Here is a 16,410-nt window from a genome sequence, read left to right on the forward strand (position 1 = left end):
GTGAGTATTTTAGGGGAGTTTTCATCTTCAAATTCACCTTCTGTAAGCACAGCTCGATGTTAGGTGGCAAACGGTATGCTTTGAAAGATTATCCTGTCTTACATTCCCCAACATACATGATTTCGACCATGTGAGCTCAGTCTCCGCATATTTGTCTGTCTGTCTGCGAGGGGCCACTCCCCATCCCTGCTTAACCCACCACACAAACACTACATGGAAGCTCACTGCTGACTGCCTCTGGTTTCAAACTTTATTTTTTCCTCGTCTGACCTGACATAGGGCAGGATTTGGTGAAGTACATTTTGAAGGGGGGATGGGAATAAAGGTAGTGACGGTGGTAGAGCTGGGTGGGGGGGCAGGTTACAGAGCCAAATGAAAACATGTCACTCAGGGCCCATTAAAACGTAACCCTGCCCAGCAGAAGAAAGGGACCCATATCATCATTAAGTCATCTCGGGGAGAAGCGAAAACCGCAAATATTATTCCTGCAACCCCCTCCAATACACACATGCACACACACTCCTCTTCTTCTTTTCCTTCAGATGACAGAGAAGACGAGATGATTGGAGTTACGCAGTGTTTGCTCACTGCCCAAAGATGACAAGAAGATGTTTGGGAACTTCCTGATCATGCATCGGTTTGTATGTTTTTAAGACCAGACATGAGGAAAATCATACAGGTAAAGTCTGTCTTTCGCACTTTGTGTTTGGGTTGGGCAATAGGCTTACATTTTCCAGGCTACCCCGGCACCTTATTTGAGGGCGGACCATTACATTTCCAAAATAACAACACCCAATCATCGATATATTCATCCAGTATCCCAACCCTGCTTTGTGCAGGTGAACGTTTCTATGTAGCTTTCAATTTCAGCTACAGTACCTACCCTTCCTATTCAGAAAATGTTTTGATTAACCCCATCATTTTTAATTTTAGAACTGAACCCAAATAAAGTTTCAAATGGCTAACTTCACTTACTACTAATACTTACTTACTGCACTACGGTACTGTATATCCATGTATAAAATGTATACTACACATGGATATGATACAATTCAAATATAACAGATATAACATATATTTTGGTTGAATCCAACTTTCTAGTCCTTTTCATTTATGTGCAGGTGTGTGTAAGGATGGCAATTTCCTGCTATTTGGGTGCATCACTCCACAGTCAAGTGATGGCCCATGGGAGCCCACTGCCAAGCCCTGCCCTGCCCCCCCCCCCCCCCACACACACACACACACATACACACACAGAGCCACCTCTGTAACCAGGGGGCATTTGTGATGTTCAGCATTATGAAAAATGACTTGCCCCCGTGGCGCACTGGGGTGGCAGTGATTATAATATCCAGATAATAATTTCAAACAAATTATCATAATTATCAATCAATCATGAGCCTATTTAAGCAGGGGGAGGGATGGGGGAGTGTGGTGCTGCTGGCAGGGGGTAAACTATGGCCCGGAGCACTGGATCACTTATGTGACCCGTGAGCCTCCCTCTGTCCACATAATAGCCCTCATACATTTAGGGTCATTTAGCTAGCATATTTAGAGATTCAATTCCCCGGCTTGATATGGGGGAAAAAATACATTCACGCACGCACGCATGCACGCACGCACGCACTCACACACACACACACACACACACACACACACACACACACACACACACACACACACACACACACACACACACACACACACACACACACACACACACACACACACACACACACACACACTCATCAACTCACAACTGCAGCTGACCCCCATTTGGCACATCTCTCGTCTTTCAACATGGAGTGGGAAAAATATACTTATAGGTCAGAGTTCATATCAACCCCTCTCATTTTCCCATTTGCAACTAATGCTGCATCTAAAACACATTTACTTGATGGTTTACAACACGATGCAGGAGAAATGGCAGCTAGGGTTTGACAAAAACGACATTAAAACACATCTTTGTCAACAATAGAAAGGAAATCGCTATCTGGAGATCATCAAGAAATATGTTAGGGAAGCATGTCCGCTCTCACTCAGATAAATGAGAGAGGAAGAGTGACACAGTCAGACAAACAGAGACCTGATCGTCTTAAAGAGATATTCCGCTGTATCTTTTCACAGTAAATCCCCTGTGAAAAGCAGCATGAATTGATTCAATCTCAGTGGTATTGAGAGGTGAATGAATGGGGCTTGTAGAGAAAGAGACAGAGAGACACGGAAATTGAGAGAGCCAGAGAGATAGAAGTAGAGAGAGATAGATAGTAGCCTTCAGGGGGAGATGATCGTCTTGGGAAAAATGCAATCAGTGCTCATTGATTTTCTCTGCTGGTTGAATGGAGGGTGTCTATCTGGAAGTCATTATCTGCCATCTGATCTGCTGGAGTGTTTACACACGTCGGGATGGACAGCGGCGTTCCTCTGAAGATGAGGATTAACACTCACACACACACACACACACACACACACACACACACACACACACACACACACACACACACACACACACACACACACACACACACACACACACACACACACACACACACACACACACACACCACACACACACAGCTTTCTTTCACCCTGCTCCCTATCTGGCTACCACTTTTAAATCTAAGGAATCCAAAAAGAAATACAAGTCCTCCGATACCCTATTAACTTCCAAACACACACACACACACACACACACACACACACACACACACACACACACACACACACACACACACACACACACACACACACACACACACACACACACACAGACTTAGGTGTATGTGCAGTGTGTGAATGAGAACATACGTAAGAAGGGCCTAGACAGCTAAACAGACAGATAGTCCTATTTTGTATGGTCGGCCCAGACCAAACCAAACAATCCCTGATCCTATCACCAATAGCCATTGATAGCAATCTATAGCTCCAACAACACTATACCGTCTACTGAGAGAGAGGAGGGGATGAAATGAGAGGAAGAGGATGGATAAAGTAAGCAGAGAGGGAATTCTGATAACGCTACTTTTTATTCTCTGCCTGTTGGTGGGGTGTGAAGATGCATGTGTGTAATCTAATACGGCTCGACCCATGTCTAAGCAAGGGCTGCATTATGAATCCAAGGCCTTAAACCTCACACACACACACACACACACACACACACACACACACACACACACACACACACACACACACACACACACACACACACACACACACACACACACACACACACACACACACACAGCAGTAAGCTCTGGGCAGCTTTCAGTAAGTGGACTGGAGAAGCTACAATAACATTTTTGCTTCCGTTTTATTCCTCGCCTTAACCCCGACTCTACCAGTGCCCCCCACTCGCTTTTACATTCTTTTTAGACTGACTCAGCAACGTGCAATGAACCTTTGTATCATATATACATGTTTCTGCTTTAAACATTATTATAAATATACAGATTTTTATAGATTTTTATTTTATGTTACTTGGATCGTGTCTAAGATAACGTTATTATTTAATTCATAGAGTTAAACTTATCTATTTATCTACACAGTGTCTGGTATAATTCAGTATATATATATATATATATACACAATATATACACACACACACAAAACAAATGTTTGACTGTAATATAAGAACTAATAACACTTACAGTCTTGCAAAACCACACACTCACACACACACTTTTCAGCAGTTAACTACTTTATTCAAGCTACAACTCAATTAACATTCTGCCTTAATCAAGCATAGCAATGTTAATGACATGGTGGAGAAAGGAGAAGTCAATGTTTATGTGCCTGTGTGCGTTTGTGTGTGTGTGTGCCCATGCCCCGTGTCTGTGTGTGACTGCACGATGTGGATGAATGAGTCATGTCATAAGGAATGGCTCATGCATAATTTCATTCATATTCATAACAGCCATGTTGTCTGCCACCGCCCGATGAGGGCCCACCGCAACTCACACTCTGCATAATGAGATGTGGCCAATGTGTGTGTGTGTGTGTGTGTGTGTGTGTGTGTGTGTGTGTGTGTGTGTGTGTGTGTGTTTGGATCTTATGTACTGTAGGTAGGCATACAGTATGTTTGTATTGCAACTTCCTTCTCCTCAGTGCATCTATGTGTGTCTTTTACATGTGAGTGTTTATGTGTGTGTGTGTGTGTGTGTGTGTGTGTGTGTGTGTGTGTGTGTGTGTGTGTGTGTGTGTGTGTGTGTGTGTGTGTGTGTGTGTGTGTGTGTGTGTGTGTGTGTGTGCGTGAGTGCGTGCGTGCATGCGTGTGTGTGTGTGCAGAGTGGTGCACACTTATGAAGAAGGCGGTTAAGCAGTTTATAAAACCGTCTCCTTTTTTCCACATTGTACGAACATGTGGGGAACAGGGCCCAGCCCAAACCACCTGCGGTCAGCCCTTTAAATAAGCTCATTGACTAATGTAAGATTTTACATCAACCAAGCAGTAGGTGATTTGCATGCGTGCCTGTTTATAGAGGGTACAGCAACAAGACCCTTGACCTGAAATGCAAATGAGGAAATTAAAGTGATTTTGTTTTTCTAAGGGCCAAATTGGGCATAATTGAAAATTATGCCAAAAGAGATTTTAAGTGAAATGCGTCTTGCTCAGGTTGCTCACAAGGCGTCTCCTCTCACACACTGCTTTTATTAAGGAGAGCTGGATTTCAGTATGTAGGGAAAAAATAGTTCCCCATTCGATCTGCTGCTGATGTTTTGACCATCCTGTCACGTACGATAAGACAAAATGCATACATATATACTTTGGAGGCTGACTCCAAAACTCAGTTTCAATTTCTTTGATGGCTAAATCCATGATGAATGCCGCTCATGCAACATAATGGTTGTTTTGTAAATCTTTTTTGTCAACCAAGTTTAAAGTCCACTTCGGAGTTATAAACAAATGTCTCCATTTAAAACTCATATTTCAATTGTATTATAAAACAAGTCAACAAAATAAAAGATGTTAAGACAATTCCAAGAGTGGGCTTTAAAATATATAAAATATTGGGAACTCTAAAACTCGCTCGTATGATAAAAACCCTATATAATTTACTGCTGTTCCATTTCCAACCATTGATTTACATTTCAACCAACGTGCCATTGACTCGCTTTGGAGCTATGCCTGCATGGCTTCAGTCATTCTCAGAAAGAGTATCCACTCTGCTGCAGCCATTGTTCTTTCATGGACCATTGGATGGACATGAACTCTCTCGCTGTCCTTTTTTGAACTGGGGACACTGCCCATAAAAGCAAACTGCCCACCCTCTTCAGTAAATGTATCACCTCATAAAGTGGTCAGTGACTGGTCAATGGGACGTGTCGGTCGGAGTGTGTGTGAATGTGTCAGTGTTTTTGTCTGAGTGAAGAACGGTTTTCTGTTCTTTGATAATAACATCTCAATAGTGATTGAAAAACTTGCCAATGAATCAAGCTTAAAATAAATATGCTTAATTTGCTCTACTGTAGTTTTTGTAGAAAGCTCAGAAAATGTAATACTCTTTTAATATTCTATTATGTTATTAAACTGCACCAACCAAAGCATTCAGATTATATTTTCTGTACACCGAAAAACAATGATGTACATGTGATCAAGCTTAACCAGAGGATTTGAGAGGAAACAATGTTACATTTTCTCACAAACACAAAATAGGAAAATAAGTATTCCTTTTTATGCTGAATGTAAAATTCCACTTTATTTCTCTAACCAACACCAAGATGTCTTTCCATTTCTTTGATGTATCAGTAAACCCAGCAGGATTGCTGGAGGAACACATAGGATTAATGATAAAATAAAGAGGTGAAACCATCCTACCTTTTTGATGCAACTGTCAGGGGAGGCTTCATCCTGGTCATTCATCATCTGTTAACACAACACAAACAAAAAACATATTTGTAAACAGTTATGGCACCAAAAAACAACCGGTTACTCAAAAGTCATACAAAAATACGAATGTCTGAGATACATTTTCTAAATTTGATTGAGAAGGCAGTCTGTTTATTAAGGCATTAAAAAATAATATTGATTCCTGCGTTTCACATGGCCTCAGCCATGGCTTGTGACATCGCTGCTTGAGGACATGAGCAAAGGGTGTTCACAGTTCATCACACAGACCCTCTAGGCTGCAAATGTGACCAGAGGGATATCATAATGGACTGAGAGGTCACAAAAACACACACAGAAGCAAACATAACACCACACACACACACCCACACACACACACACACACACACACACACACACACACACACACACACACACACACACACACACACTCTGATGAATGAATACCCCACAGATTTGACGTTAATTCTCCGCTTCAGCGTTGCAGGAAATTTCGCTGAGACCGTGTGTGTGAGTGTGTGTGTGTGTGTGTGTGTGTGTGTGTATAATTAAGCCTTCAAGCAATATTTACTGGGGGCAGATGGGTGGTAGAATGCTCCCAGTGTCTGCCAGAGGAAATGAAGGAAGTGGGGGAATGATGAAGAGATGGGGCTGCCCCTGCTGCAATGAGGGGGTATTTCACATATAATGGCAACCCGGAGTCTCTCTCCGTCTGTCTGTCTCTTTCCTCGATTCTCTGAAGCCCACTGATGGCCACTGAAGATCAAAGAAGAGCTGCAGGACTGTTTTCAGAGCAGTTTTAGGTGTGGTAGAGGATCAGCGTGGTACTTTACTGAATTTAAGTGAAATTAGGCCTATAAAACTCCTTAAAGCACAGACACATTGTATATCTGATCCTCCCTTTTCCTGCACCGTATCCTCCTCATCAGTCGTTTCACAGTATGCGTGTTGTTCGGGTGTTGTGAAAAGACTGGCTGCTTTTACATTAGAGCTGACTTATCTAAGTTGGTATTTCTTAAACCAGCGCGGCCCACCGGGATTTGGAAAGAGACATTTATCTACTGTGGAATCTGCCGTGAAAACTGTGGAGCCATTCTTTCACTTCTAGCATACAGCAACTTCTGTTATGCACCTTTCTATACAAGGCCTCAATTCACAAGAGGTGATTATTGTATGCATGTGGAGGTGCTTCTGAATAAACTGTCTCTCTCGAAGACTATTTATTCTTCAGTTAAAAAGAAAATCAGTTATCTGAAATCATAGTAGCACATAGAAGTTCAGTCTTAATTTGTCTTTTTCTAGTTCTTACTGAATAGTGAACCAGATGGGCCATATGTGCACCAGTGTGCCATACTGAGTGGTTTCCTATATTAAGCTGTCAGGGGATCTTTTCTCAGCCTCAGCAAATGGGAGCAATTACACCACAGATACTTACAACAGTGTTTTCAGCCTACTTACACATCATCCAAACCTTAACAGAAGCATCCTGAAATCAGATTAAAACAATGCTAAAACATCTGATCCGCCTCAAAAGGTCCAGTGTCCCTTATGGCCAATGAAATGTGTCCATTTGTTTTTACTTGTAACTGTAGCAAATGTTTTTTGAAAATGTGAGGACGGAGTTTTCAGGTGTGGTCATTAAAATCTGATCATCGTGTGTGCATGATAAACCTAGATATGAACAAATAGAGCTTTAGAGTCTGATTTACTTCTTCTCAGTTTGATGGCACTGAAAACACATTGTAGTATGTATTTATTATTCTCAAATCACATCGTCTGCATTCTAGTTGCAATCCCAATGCATAGGGATGAAACACTCCCAACAGTAAATAAACCAAAGAGTTGTAAGTGGGTATAAGTGATCAAAAGTGTTCAGTTTATTTGAACATCAGGTTTAAAAGTGCTTTTTACTTCCTGTATATAGTTTGTCATTAGGGAATAATGTTGGCCTCTACACAGCATCTTGTGAGGGTGTATGTATATTTCTTACGGTGAGAGTAATGTTTCCTTTTTGTAAAACAAATCAACACTGTTACAAAATGGCAACTTCTTTGGATTTTGACTACTTTGTTTACTTATCTATAATGTGAAATACATTCTTCAGTGTAACAGCTCTGTGGGGAAAAAGAGAAATGGGTTTCTGAATAACTATTTAGTAGGAAGAAAGACAAATTAACTTAATGTTTCTGCCGGGTAAGTAAAAGTGTACTTGTGAACTTTAAACATGGCGGTAATAAAAACAGAGGGAGAGGGATAGAGTCAGCAAGGGAGAGGGGGAGAGAGAGGACTTCCCCTTTCTTGTAATGCACAAGACCAGCTGCAACAGTTTACAAAACCAACAGCTTGGCTGGGTCATCTAAAATGCTACCAGGCGTTCAGCAACTATAGGACAATTTCTGGACTTTCCCCCTGTTCTGTATGCTAAATGCCAAGTGTAAATATGTGTGTGTATCAAATTGTGCAAGAGTAACCTAAAACTGTAGAAGACATGCAAGCAGACATGAGCGGTTTTACTGATGCCTTAATGTCTTTCAGCTTCAGGTGGGGGGTCGGGACGGTGTGGGCTTTCTATCGTCCAAACCTCAGTTTTGATTCCAGAAACACTGAGCTGACTGTCAGGAAAATGCTAACTATAAAGCTTCCTGGCTTTGAAATCCATGCAATTGTAATCCAAACTGTTTGTCTGTTGAAACGTTACCAAAGTAGTTTTTTAAAGGAGAGTTGTGAACGGGGTTTCCAGTGGATAAGCAAGGGCTTGTGCAAAGACGACTAACTGTAACACAAGGGCAGGTGGAGATGCTCTTTCAACATTGGCATACTGTGTCACACACACACACACACACACACACACACACACACACACACACACACACACACACACACACACACACACACACACACACACACACGCTCACACACACCAGACAAGCACACAGACAGACAGAAAGACACACGGAATAGCCTCGCCATGCAGCAGCACCCCGCCAAGCAAATAAATAAGCTATTAATTAGGGTAGGAAAATGTGATTGGCCACTGACTGGCGGTGCTATGATTTATGGCACGTGTCACCGTCATCTCAAAGTGATTTGTACTCTGGGTCGGTGAGACAGGTCCAAATAGAGACTGGCCTATGCAGAGAGGGATAGATTTTCCACTACACAGAGAGAGGTAAAATTGTCCATTTGTTCTGTATCTACCCTGCTGAATGCTGACATGTCAATATGTCTTATGGAAAAGAGAAAACACTGCGAGAGTAATTAGAAAGTGTGTGTAAGTGTGTGTCTGGGCGCACAAACTTCTCTCTCTGGCCCATATGACCTGAAACATAAACAAATCCAGTCGTGGCTTGATGAAAGTGCAGCCACCTGCAGAATCCTTCGACCAAGAGCTGTCTAGACCCTCATTAGGGCTGTGTGTAAAAGTGTGTGTACGTGAGAATGTATGTGAGTGTGTCTCACCGTGTCTGTTGTGTGTGCTTTCACACAAGGCGAGAGGGAAAACCCCACCATTATTAGAGTTTCATTGCACAGCTTTTGTTATTGGACATGGTCAGGAGTTTTTCAACACCACTTTAGCACCATTCGTATTGACATGCCATGATGACCATGCGGACAAAGAAAACACAACGTGGGGAAAGACACTCAGTGAGTGGACTGCCTCATTGTTTTCACAAGAACTGTCACAGCCTAAAACACATGATGGAGCGAAATCCTGCACAGTTTATTTCCAGAGCTCATTTAACGTGAAAAAAACCAGCAGAAAAGCCCCAAGAGGGTTTTCTATACAGGGCCCATAAAGCATATGTTGTGGTTTTGCATGTGCAGCTCAAGTCAAACCTTCAGAAAAAGACCCATCCATCATGACTTATGGCCACACCAATGGGAAGGCTGAGTAAGTAGCTATAGCAACTAGAGGTGGGCCTTACAAAGCTTACTCATCATCATCCTCAGGCGCTCGTAGAAGAAGAGGGCCCCACTAGGAAAATGTTAGCATTCGGTTGCCAAAAACAATTCTCCTCGACTCTGGGCAACTCTGGATAATATGAGGCAATACAGCAACACGGCCCAATAGATGGCTGCGGATGTCACAAAGCCACAAGTTTCCAAAAAGAAACAGCAGCAAACAAACCTCAGGTTTTTTTTTAAACAGGGCCCTGACTGACAACCCATGGCTGCAAGAGCCACACCAAGAAAACCACAAATTGAAAGTTTTGCTTTGCATTTATTGGGAACTTTTGCAGCCCCTTGGCACGTTGACAGGATTTCATTGTGGTAGTAAGGCCCTGGACGGGTTATTGATCTTTTTGACGTATAGATGGGAGAGGAAGCGGTCTTTCACTGTGGGTCGTGTTGAATAATAAACTGCGTAGAAAGTGCTTTTGTGTCAGAGGGCAAGAAAGAGAAAAAAAGAAAGAAAGGAAAACGAGAGGGAGGGTCTGTTTCTCATTGCTGGAGCCTTTACAATAGATCTAACCGTCATGTCGACCATGATCTCAACAAATGGATGAGTCCTCTGACTCCTAAATACTGGTAAATCTGATCGGAATACTTTACAATCAATGAAACAGCACGGTCGCTCCAAAAAAGGAAGAAAAAGAAGTGGGGGTATCAAGTCTCCAGTATTTTTCTCTGAGGTCTCTCACTATCATCTGAACTCCCTGATAACAAACCTTTTACTCGTTTCTGCCAGAATCTGTTAGAGATTGTTTGACTAAGGATACGTCTGAATCAGTCTGCTTTTGAGCATTAAGTCTGATGGTGACTGGTTGAATTTCCAAGTCCATTCTCTGGCTTGTTCTTTAAAAGGGTGTAAGATGGGGCTATTTCGGGACTTCCCAAAGATAGGGGCCTTGACAGCTGACCCAAAACAAGCCCCAAGTTATGACTTCTTAAAAACATGCCTTAACAATGAGGTTGCTCACAGAGCTTTAGTAGGAAGGTGGGGAAACTAAGGCAGTAGAGAAGGAAACAGAGTAACAGCACAGCTAAATACCAGGAAACTGGGCGTCCATCAGATAAAACATATTTACGATAACTTTATTTGGACGTCTTGAGATTCCTGGGCCAAGACAAACATCAATGGGAGTTCTGATAGGAAACTTTCACACCATCTCTTTCTCTGTCTTAGTTGATAGAGAAGGAAATTATTAGTATAATCACACTTTGGTACCATAACTCCATTTCAACTTTGCTGTGAATCTTAATGTGAGAAAATCATATTTGTTCAAGCTAAATAAATGGATGCCAAAGGAATGCATGAGATACCATTGTCTAAAAAGGAGGATTAGATTGACACTTATCACGACACGCTAATGTTAACACTGTTACCCAACCCTACATCCAGATGGGTCTATGCAGGGTGCGGCCTGTGACGGAACTGAGAACTGTTGGTGAGATAGAGCTTAGCGCACAAAGGTTAGATTTGGAAGGCAAACACTCAACTATTGTGCGACTCTGGAAAGTCACGGCCACTTGTCAAATACAAACGGCTGATATTTACAGAACGAGCAATGACCCCGAATGTCCTAAGAGTCTTTGTGTGATTTATGAAGAAAATGCCATAGTGAAATATCCTGCCAGGGTTTGGATTGACTCCGGACAGGCTTGTCTCATCATTTAAATGTCCTGTTTGATTCACAGGTCTTGTAAAGACATGTGTGGTCTAGGTGCCACATTACAGTCTTGGTACAAATGAGAGGATTAAATATTTGTATTCATACGTATGACAGTTGGGTCGTTTGAACTCAAGAAAGTGATGTCACAAGGTTGAAGTTTTCACTTCAGTAAGCAAACAAACCTTGGGAAGGCAGCTAATCTTCATGAATAAATAGAGACAGGACTCCAAAGGGAGGTGGAGGAAGAGAACAGGATTCTGCAAATGTATTAAAAGGGTCATATTTTCATGGGGGCCTTGTATGAACATCCATCACTTGACTTCCAAGGCCCCTTATCCTTTTAAGGCCGTTGACTCTGAACTTGATATCGACAGAGCCATACAGATAAATTATCTGCCTGGCCTTCGCATTATTGATTAGTCATTTGGGCAGATGATCAGTAATAATCATAAGTGAATAAGGGTATACCAATACATCTCCCACTAGCAGATGCTGTGACAGCTGCAGGGTTGAGGCCCAATAAATAACCCCACCTTTTGGCCTAAGAGGATTGCCTACACAGCATCAGCGGCTGCTGTGACATGCCTTTCAGATAATGATATATCACGTCCTCCCTCTTCATTTTGATAAAGGTTGCAGTTTATCGATATGTGGCAGCAGGAAGAAAAATATTATTGCCTTATTTCTAATGATCTCCTATTCTTCCCATGACACCTATTGCCTCGGAGCAAGCAGGGGGTTATGGGAGTAAGATTTAGGGTCTTGCCTTGAGGGCATATATATTGAATCAAAGGTCATGCCACGGATGCTTTTCATTTCACATACTTCAGCTGAGCTGAGATGCTTGCACAGCCTATGCATATATGAATGTTTACATTTATGAGCTACATAAATCTGATATCGGCTTTTCAGCCGAGCAATGTCATATGTTTCATATCTCCATTTCCCCTTGCAAACTGAATTTGTGTATTTAGAAATATACACCAGACCACACTGTCTGTCTCTCAGTCGAGTGCCAATATGAATCCTTAATTCAAACCAGGAATTCCTTTAGGTAGGTAGAAAAGGACGCGGAAACACAGAGAGGGGGATCTCTCAACGCATCAGGGGCTTTTCTGGACAGCGGCCACTGAGATATTGTCACGTGACGACGGATAACTGGCGAGTAAATTGCGTATCGTTTATCGGGGTCCAGCTAAATATTTACAACGTTTGCATATTTTAACATAAACAGAGGGGTTTTGGTAGCTTTTCATTCCTCCACTCTCCCTCTTTCTTCTAATCCAATATATGTACAGGAAGGACAAGCTGGCTCAAACAAGAAGACAAGATGTGGACAGAAGGAAAACAGCAAGACTTAGGGAAAAGAGGAGAAGGGTAAATACTTTTTGAGAAAGCTAGTATCAGTGTGTGTGTTATTCGGTCAGGCATCCCCCTGCAAATCCATCCTGTGGCTTTTCTCCATTTTTGACCACACACATATATACTAGAAGTTTGGGCGCGGGCCCAAACATAGAAGTGAAAAGTCTCTAGTGACTTGGAGGCTAAGTGCGTGTATATATGGGTCAGTGCTTGGGACAAGCAGGGGCTTTCTTTTGGGCTCCGAGGGTTTATACCAAGGTCATGCCCTACACACGAGGATGATTATGATGATGCTTGAGAAGGCCAAAGCCACGCAGAGTGACTCGCTGTTGAGTTTTCTCCAGCATATAAATAAACAAGGCCTGACCGTGAATTTCTTGCTCGGAGCTGAGAGTGTGTATTTGTTTGTGTGCAACAGGTTACTTTGGTGATATTATTTTTGATCTGAGAGGCAAATTTTACAGAACTATTGAATTATTACAGAAATAAAAGTTCCGCAGTATTATCAAAACCGTTCACACAGCTCATCTCTGTTCTGTACACTAAACGTATCTACTAAGTTTCTTAGCTTAGTCTTAACTCTCTCAATGGTCTGTTTGTACTGGTATGGCCTCTATTTACAGGGAAGACTTATAGCTTAGATGTTAGATAATCAGCAGGACAGAGGTGAATAGTTTGTTGTGTGCTGAGGAAAGAGTTAACATAGTTGAATGTTCATAAAAAACTTGTTGTGCAGTCTGAGTTTTAGTTACATTTATTTTTATTACACACTTTTTTGAAGTGTTTAACAACCATCACAAACATATGACTAAAATTACTGAAACGTTGCATTAACTGTAGGTATAATTAGCGTGTTTCTACATTAAAGGTTCTTTTTTGCATTCTAAAATAATGAAAAAACTTGTCAAACCCCCCCCCAAAAGCTGTCTTTTTTAAAGGTTTAAGTCAAACTGAAGCACGTACACGACATAAATACCAACAATAATAACGGCAGCTTAATAGTTGTAATGACTGCTATTAGCATGTGTATTATTTTGAGCATGATGTGGAGATAAAACACAAAAGCATTTGTGTTTAACAAATGGACTGTAACTTGTGCGCTGTTTATCCTTGTGATTTATTCTTGTGGCCAATCAGATTATTTGCACAGTGGAAACATAAAAGACCAGAGCAGGTAAGGCAGCTGCTACTGCCAAAAGATACTGTCTGAACAAGTTGGCTACAAATGTTTTCTTTGACTATGGTGGCCACATTTTTCATGTGTTATTTGGGGAAGGATAAGTTATTAAAAAAATATTTTAATGTTCACTAAATCTTGATGACTGATTGTTTTCAGTTGGTCTACCAGGCATTAGAAATGTAATTCATAATAAATAATTACAAATGAAATACATTGTAAATAATGGCATTTATGCTTCACCATTCATTCTTACAATAACAACTGAAAAATAAACAGAACATCAACTGTCCTTAGAATAAAAAACAAAGAATTTTGAAAGTTGAAACTCGGTGGCCATAACGAAATGAGTACTGAAAAATACAGTCAATCAAAGAGCAGCAACAATTGGAACCCAAGGTACCATTGAGAAGTGATTGATCGTACCCATTGTGCAAATGAATCCCCCACCATTCTTCTTTCATTGATTGGCTCAGTGTAACATTTGTTGCTGCACAGCAACCTCTTTGGGGCTCTCATGCTCTGCGTACAGTTTTTTTTCTTTCCAACCCTCCCTCTGTGTTTCTGTACACACACTATGTATCCGTGCTCTCAAGAGATAGCAACATTTATCACAACGAGAGCTGTCTCCAAGTCCACAGGATCAACCCATCACCCCCGTAATAAATGTCAAGCTGCCATGATTTATGCAGCTAATGAAATTGATTAGAAGGCAACAATGTCCCAGAACATTGTAATCGCGTGATTCACTACTGTCCTGTTTACTCAATTTGCTTGAAAGATCAACGCCTGTTTGTGTGTGAGCACTGGCTGGTTAAAACAGGTTGTGAGATATCTTGTCAACTACCGTTTAACAAGGAAACAGTTACATCTTTGGAGCCTTTGTCATCAGCCTTTATGGTTTGGCCTTGAGGACTCCTCGGGGAAGACATAATTTAGTGGAGATAGTGTAGCAGTCCCACTCCCATGTACAAAGGCCATTGTCTGAAGTTTGTGCCATCAAAACCAAAGATGAATTGAAGTGTCACAGACCTTGATAATTTCAAGGATGGTCTGAGACATCAAAAGACAGTGTGGTAATGATGTTGCAAAGGTGATGATATGATGCTGCTGGCTATCCTGGGGCACTGAATGGAAAAACAGTGGACTTTGTGGTGCTAGACACTGCCAAGTAGAATTTGAATATATGACAGATACCTCATTATATTCCAAAGTTCAATCTTTCATATGATATCTAAACCCAGTACTGTTACAAGTAAAAATGTAACCCTCTGTGACAGGTGTGTCAGACTACCAAATATTGTTTTACTTTGTCAAATGCAAAACCCAACTCTAATATTTAGGTTTATACGAATATCCATTCAGTTGACCTTCGGGCTCATCACCAATGAGTTTATTAGCAGGGCCATATAAGGTGAAGGCCTTTTATAACGCTGTAGTGAAGCCGAGACTATCTCTGTCACTGAGATTGATGTTCCCTCGGCTTATCGAGCGCTTCCTTTATCAGCAGAAACCTTCAGCAAGGGATACTAAGTCCCATTTGCCCACCTCAGACTTGAGACTCATCAAACTTCACAGCTTTTTATCATTGTCATCACCAACTGTTAAAATCTCTTATCATTATTATCTTCATTGGTGTCAGGTATACCAGTTTAATTTTTATGTAGAGCTATAATCATCATCCTGGCTGTTAGAATAACAAAGATCTGATATGTTCAGATAGGATGCTCTGCCCTGGTCTCTGAACCCTGGTTTATAGCTGTCTGTCTGTCTGGCCAGTCCATGGGATAATGACGGATGACTTTATTAGGGGAGTAGCATGGTCACAACTTGGAGCTGGGACTTTCCATTAGTCATGTAACAAGAGCAATCAGCTTGGAAAATGTTTGCGAACACCCTCTTGACCCTTTTTTTGTTGATTTTATAGCTGCAACGCCAGACTTGAGCTATTCTTTGCCCACACCTTAGCCTATTTTAATAATAGACAAAACAAACAAACTAAGTGCAAAGGAGAAACTGATTTCGAAGTCTTTCACTTATTAATTTTTTTTCTTATTTTGGCCCCTGCGGTTGTAATAAATGACTAAGGGAGAAAGTTATTGGACATCCGAGGAGGGAGGGAAAGAGAGGGGCGAGCTTGGTGAGAGGAAACTTATCTGTCCTTGGGCTGTGGGACAGAACACAGAGCCGGCTTTATTCGGCATCTCGGCCCTGTCGTTAAGAAACGATGACACACTCCTCCAGGCCCACATTAATCTTTAACAGTGTGATTTCTAAAATAACACCAATGTTTTCCCTAAGGCACGTGGGGAGAGGAGGCCCTGTTCAGTCCCACCGAGTTCAGTCAAGTTTTCTTTTTCTTTTCCCTCACACAAGGGAAACGGTTAGAAATCTAAAAAGATGGACACGAG

At 41.6% G+C, this 16,410-nt stretch overlaps 1 protein-coding gene across 3 annotated transcripts in view; it reads right to left on the reverse strand.

Moving 5' to 3' along the window:
* The window catches only part of prdm16 (PR domain containing 16), a 169,028-nt gene that overhangs the window by 71,893 nt on the left and 80,725 nt on the right, over window positions 1-16,410 (reverse strand). For all 3 annotated transcript variants that reach the window (XM_063886978.1, XM_063886969.1, XM_063886986.1), the window contains exon 3: window positions 5,816-5,863. In XM_063886978.1, the coding sequence (XP_063743048.1) occupies window positions 5,816-5,863 (48 nt within the window). The remainder of the gene's footprint in view (window positions 1-5,815; window positions 5,864-16,410) is intronic.

The sequence above is a fragment of the Eleginops maclovinus genome, chromosome 1, assembly GCF_036324505.1.
Source record: "Eleginops maclovinus isolate JMC-PN-2008 ecotype Puerto Natales chromosome 1, JC_Emac_rtc_rv5, whole genome shotgun sequence".
NCBI lineage: Eukaryota > Metazoa > Chordata > Actinopteri > Perciformes > Eleginopidae > Eleginops > Eleginops maclovinus.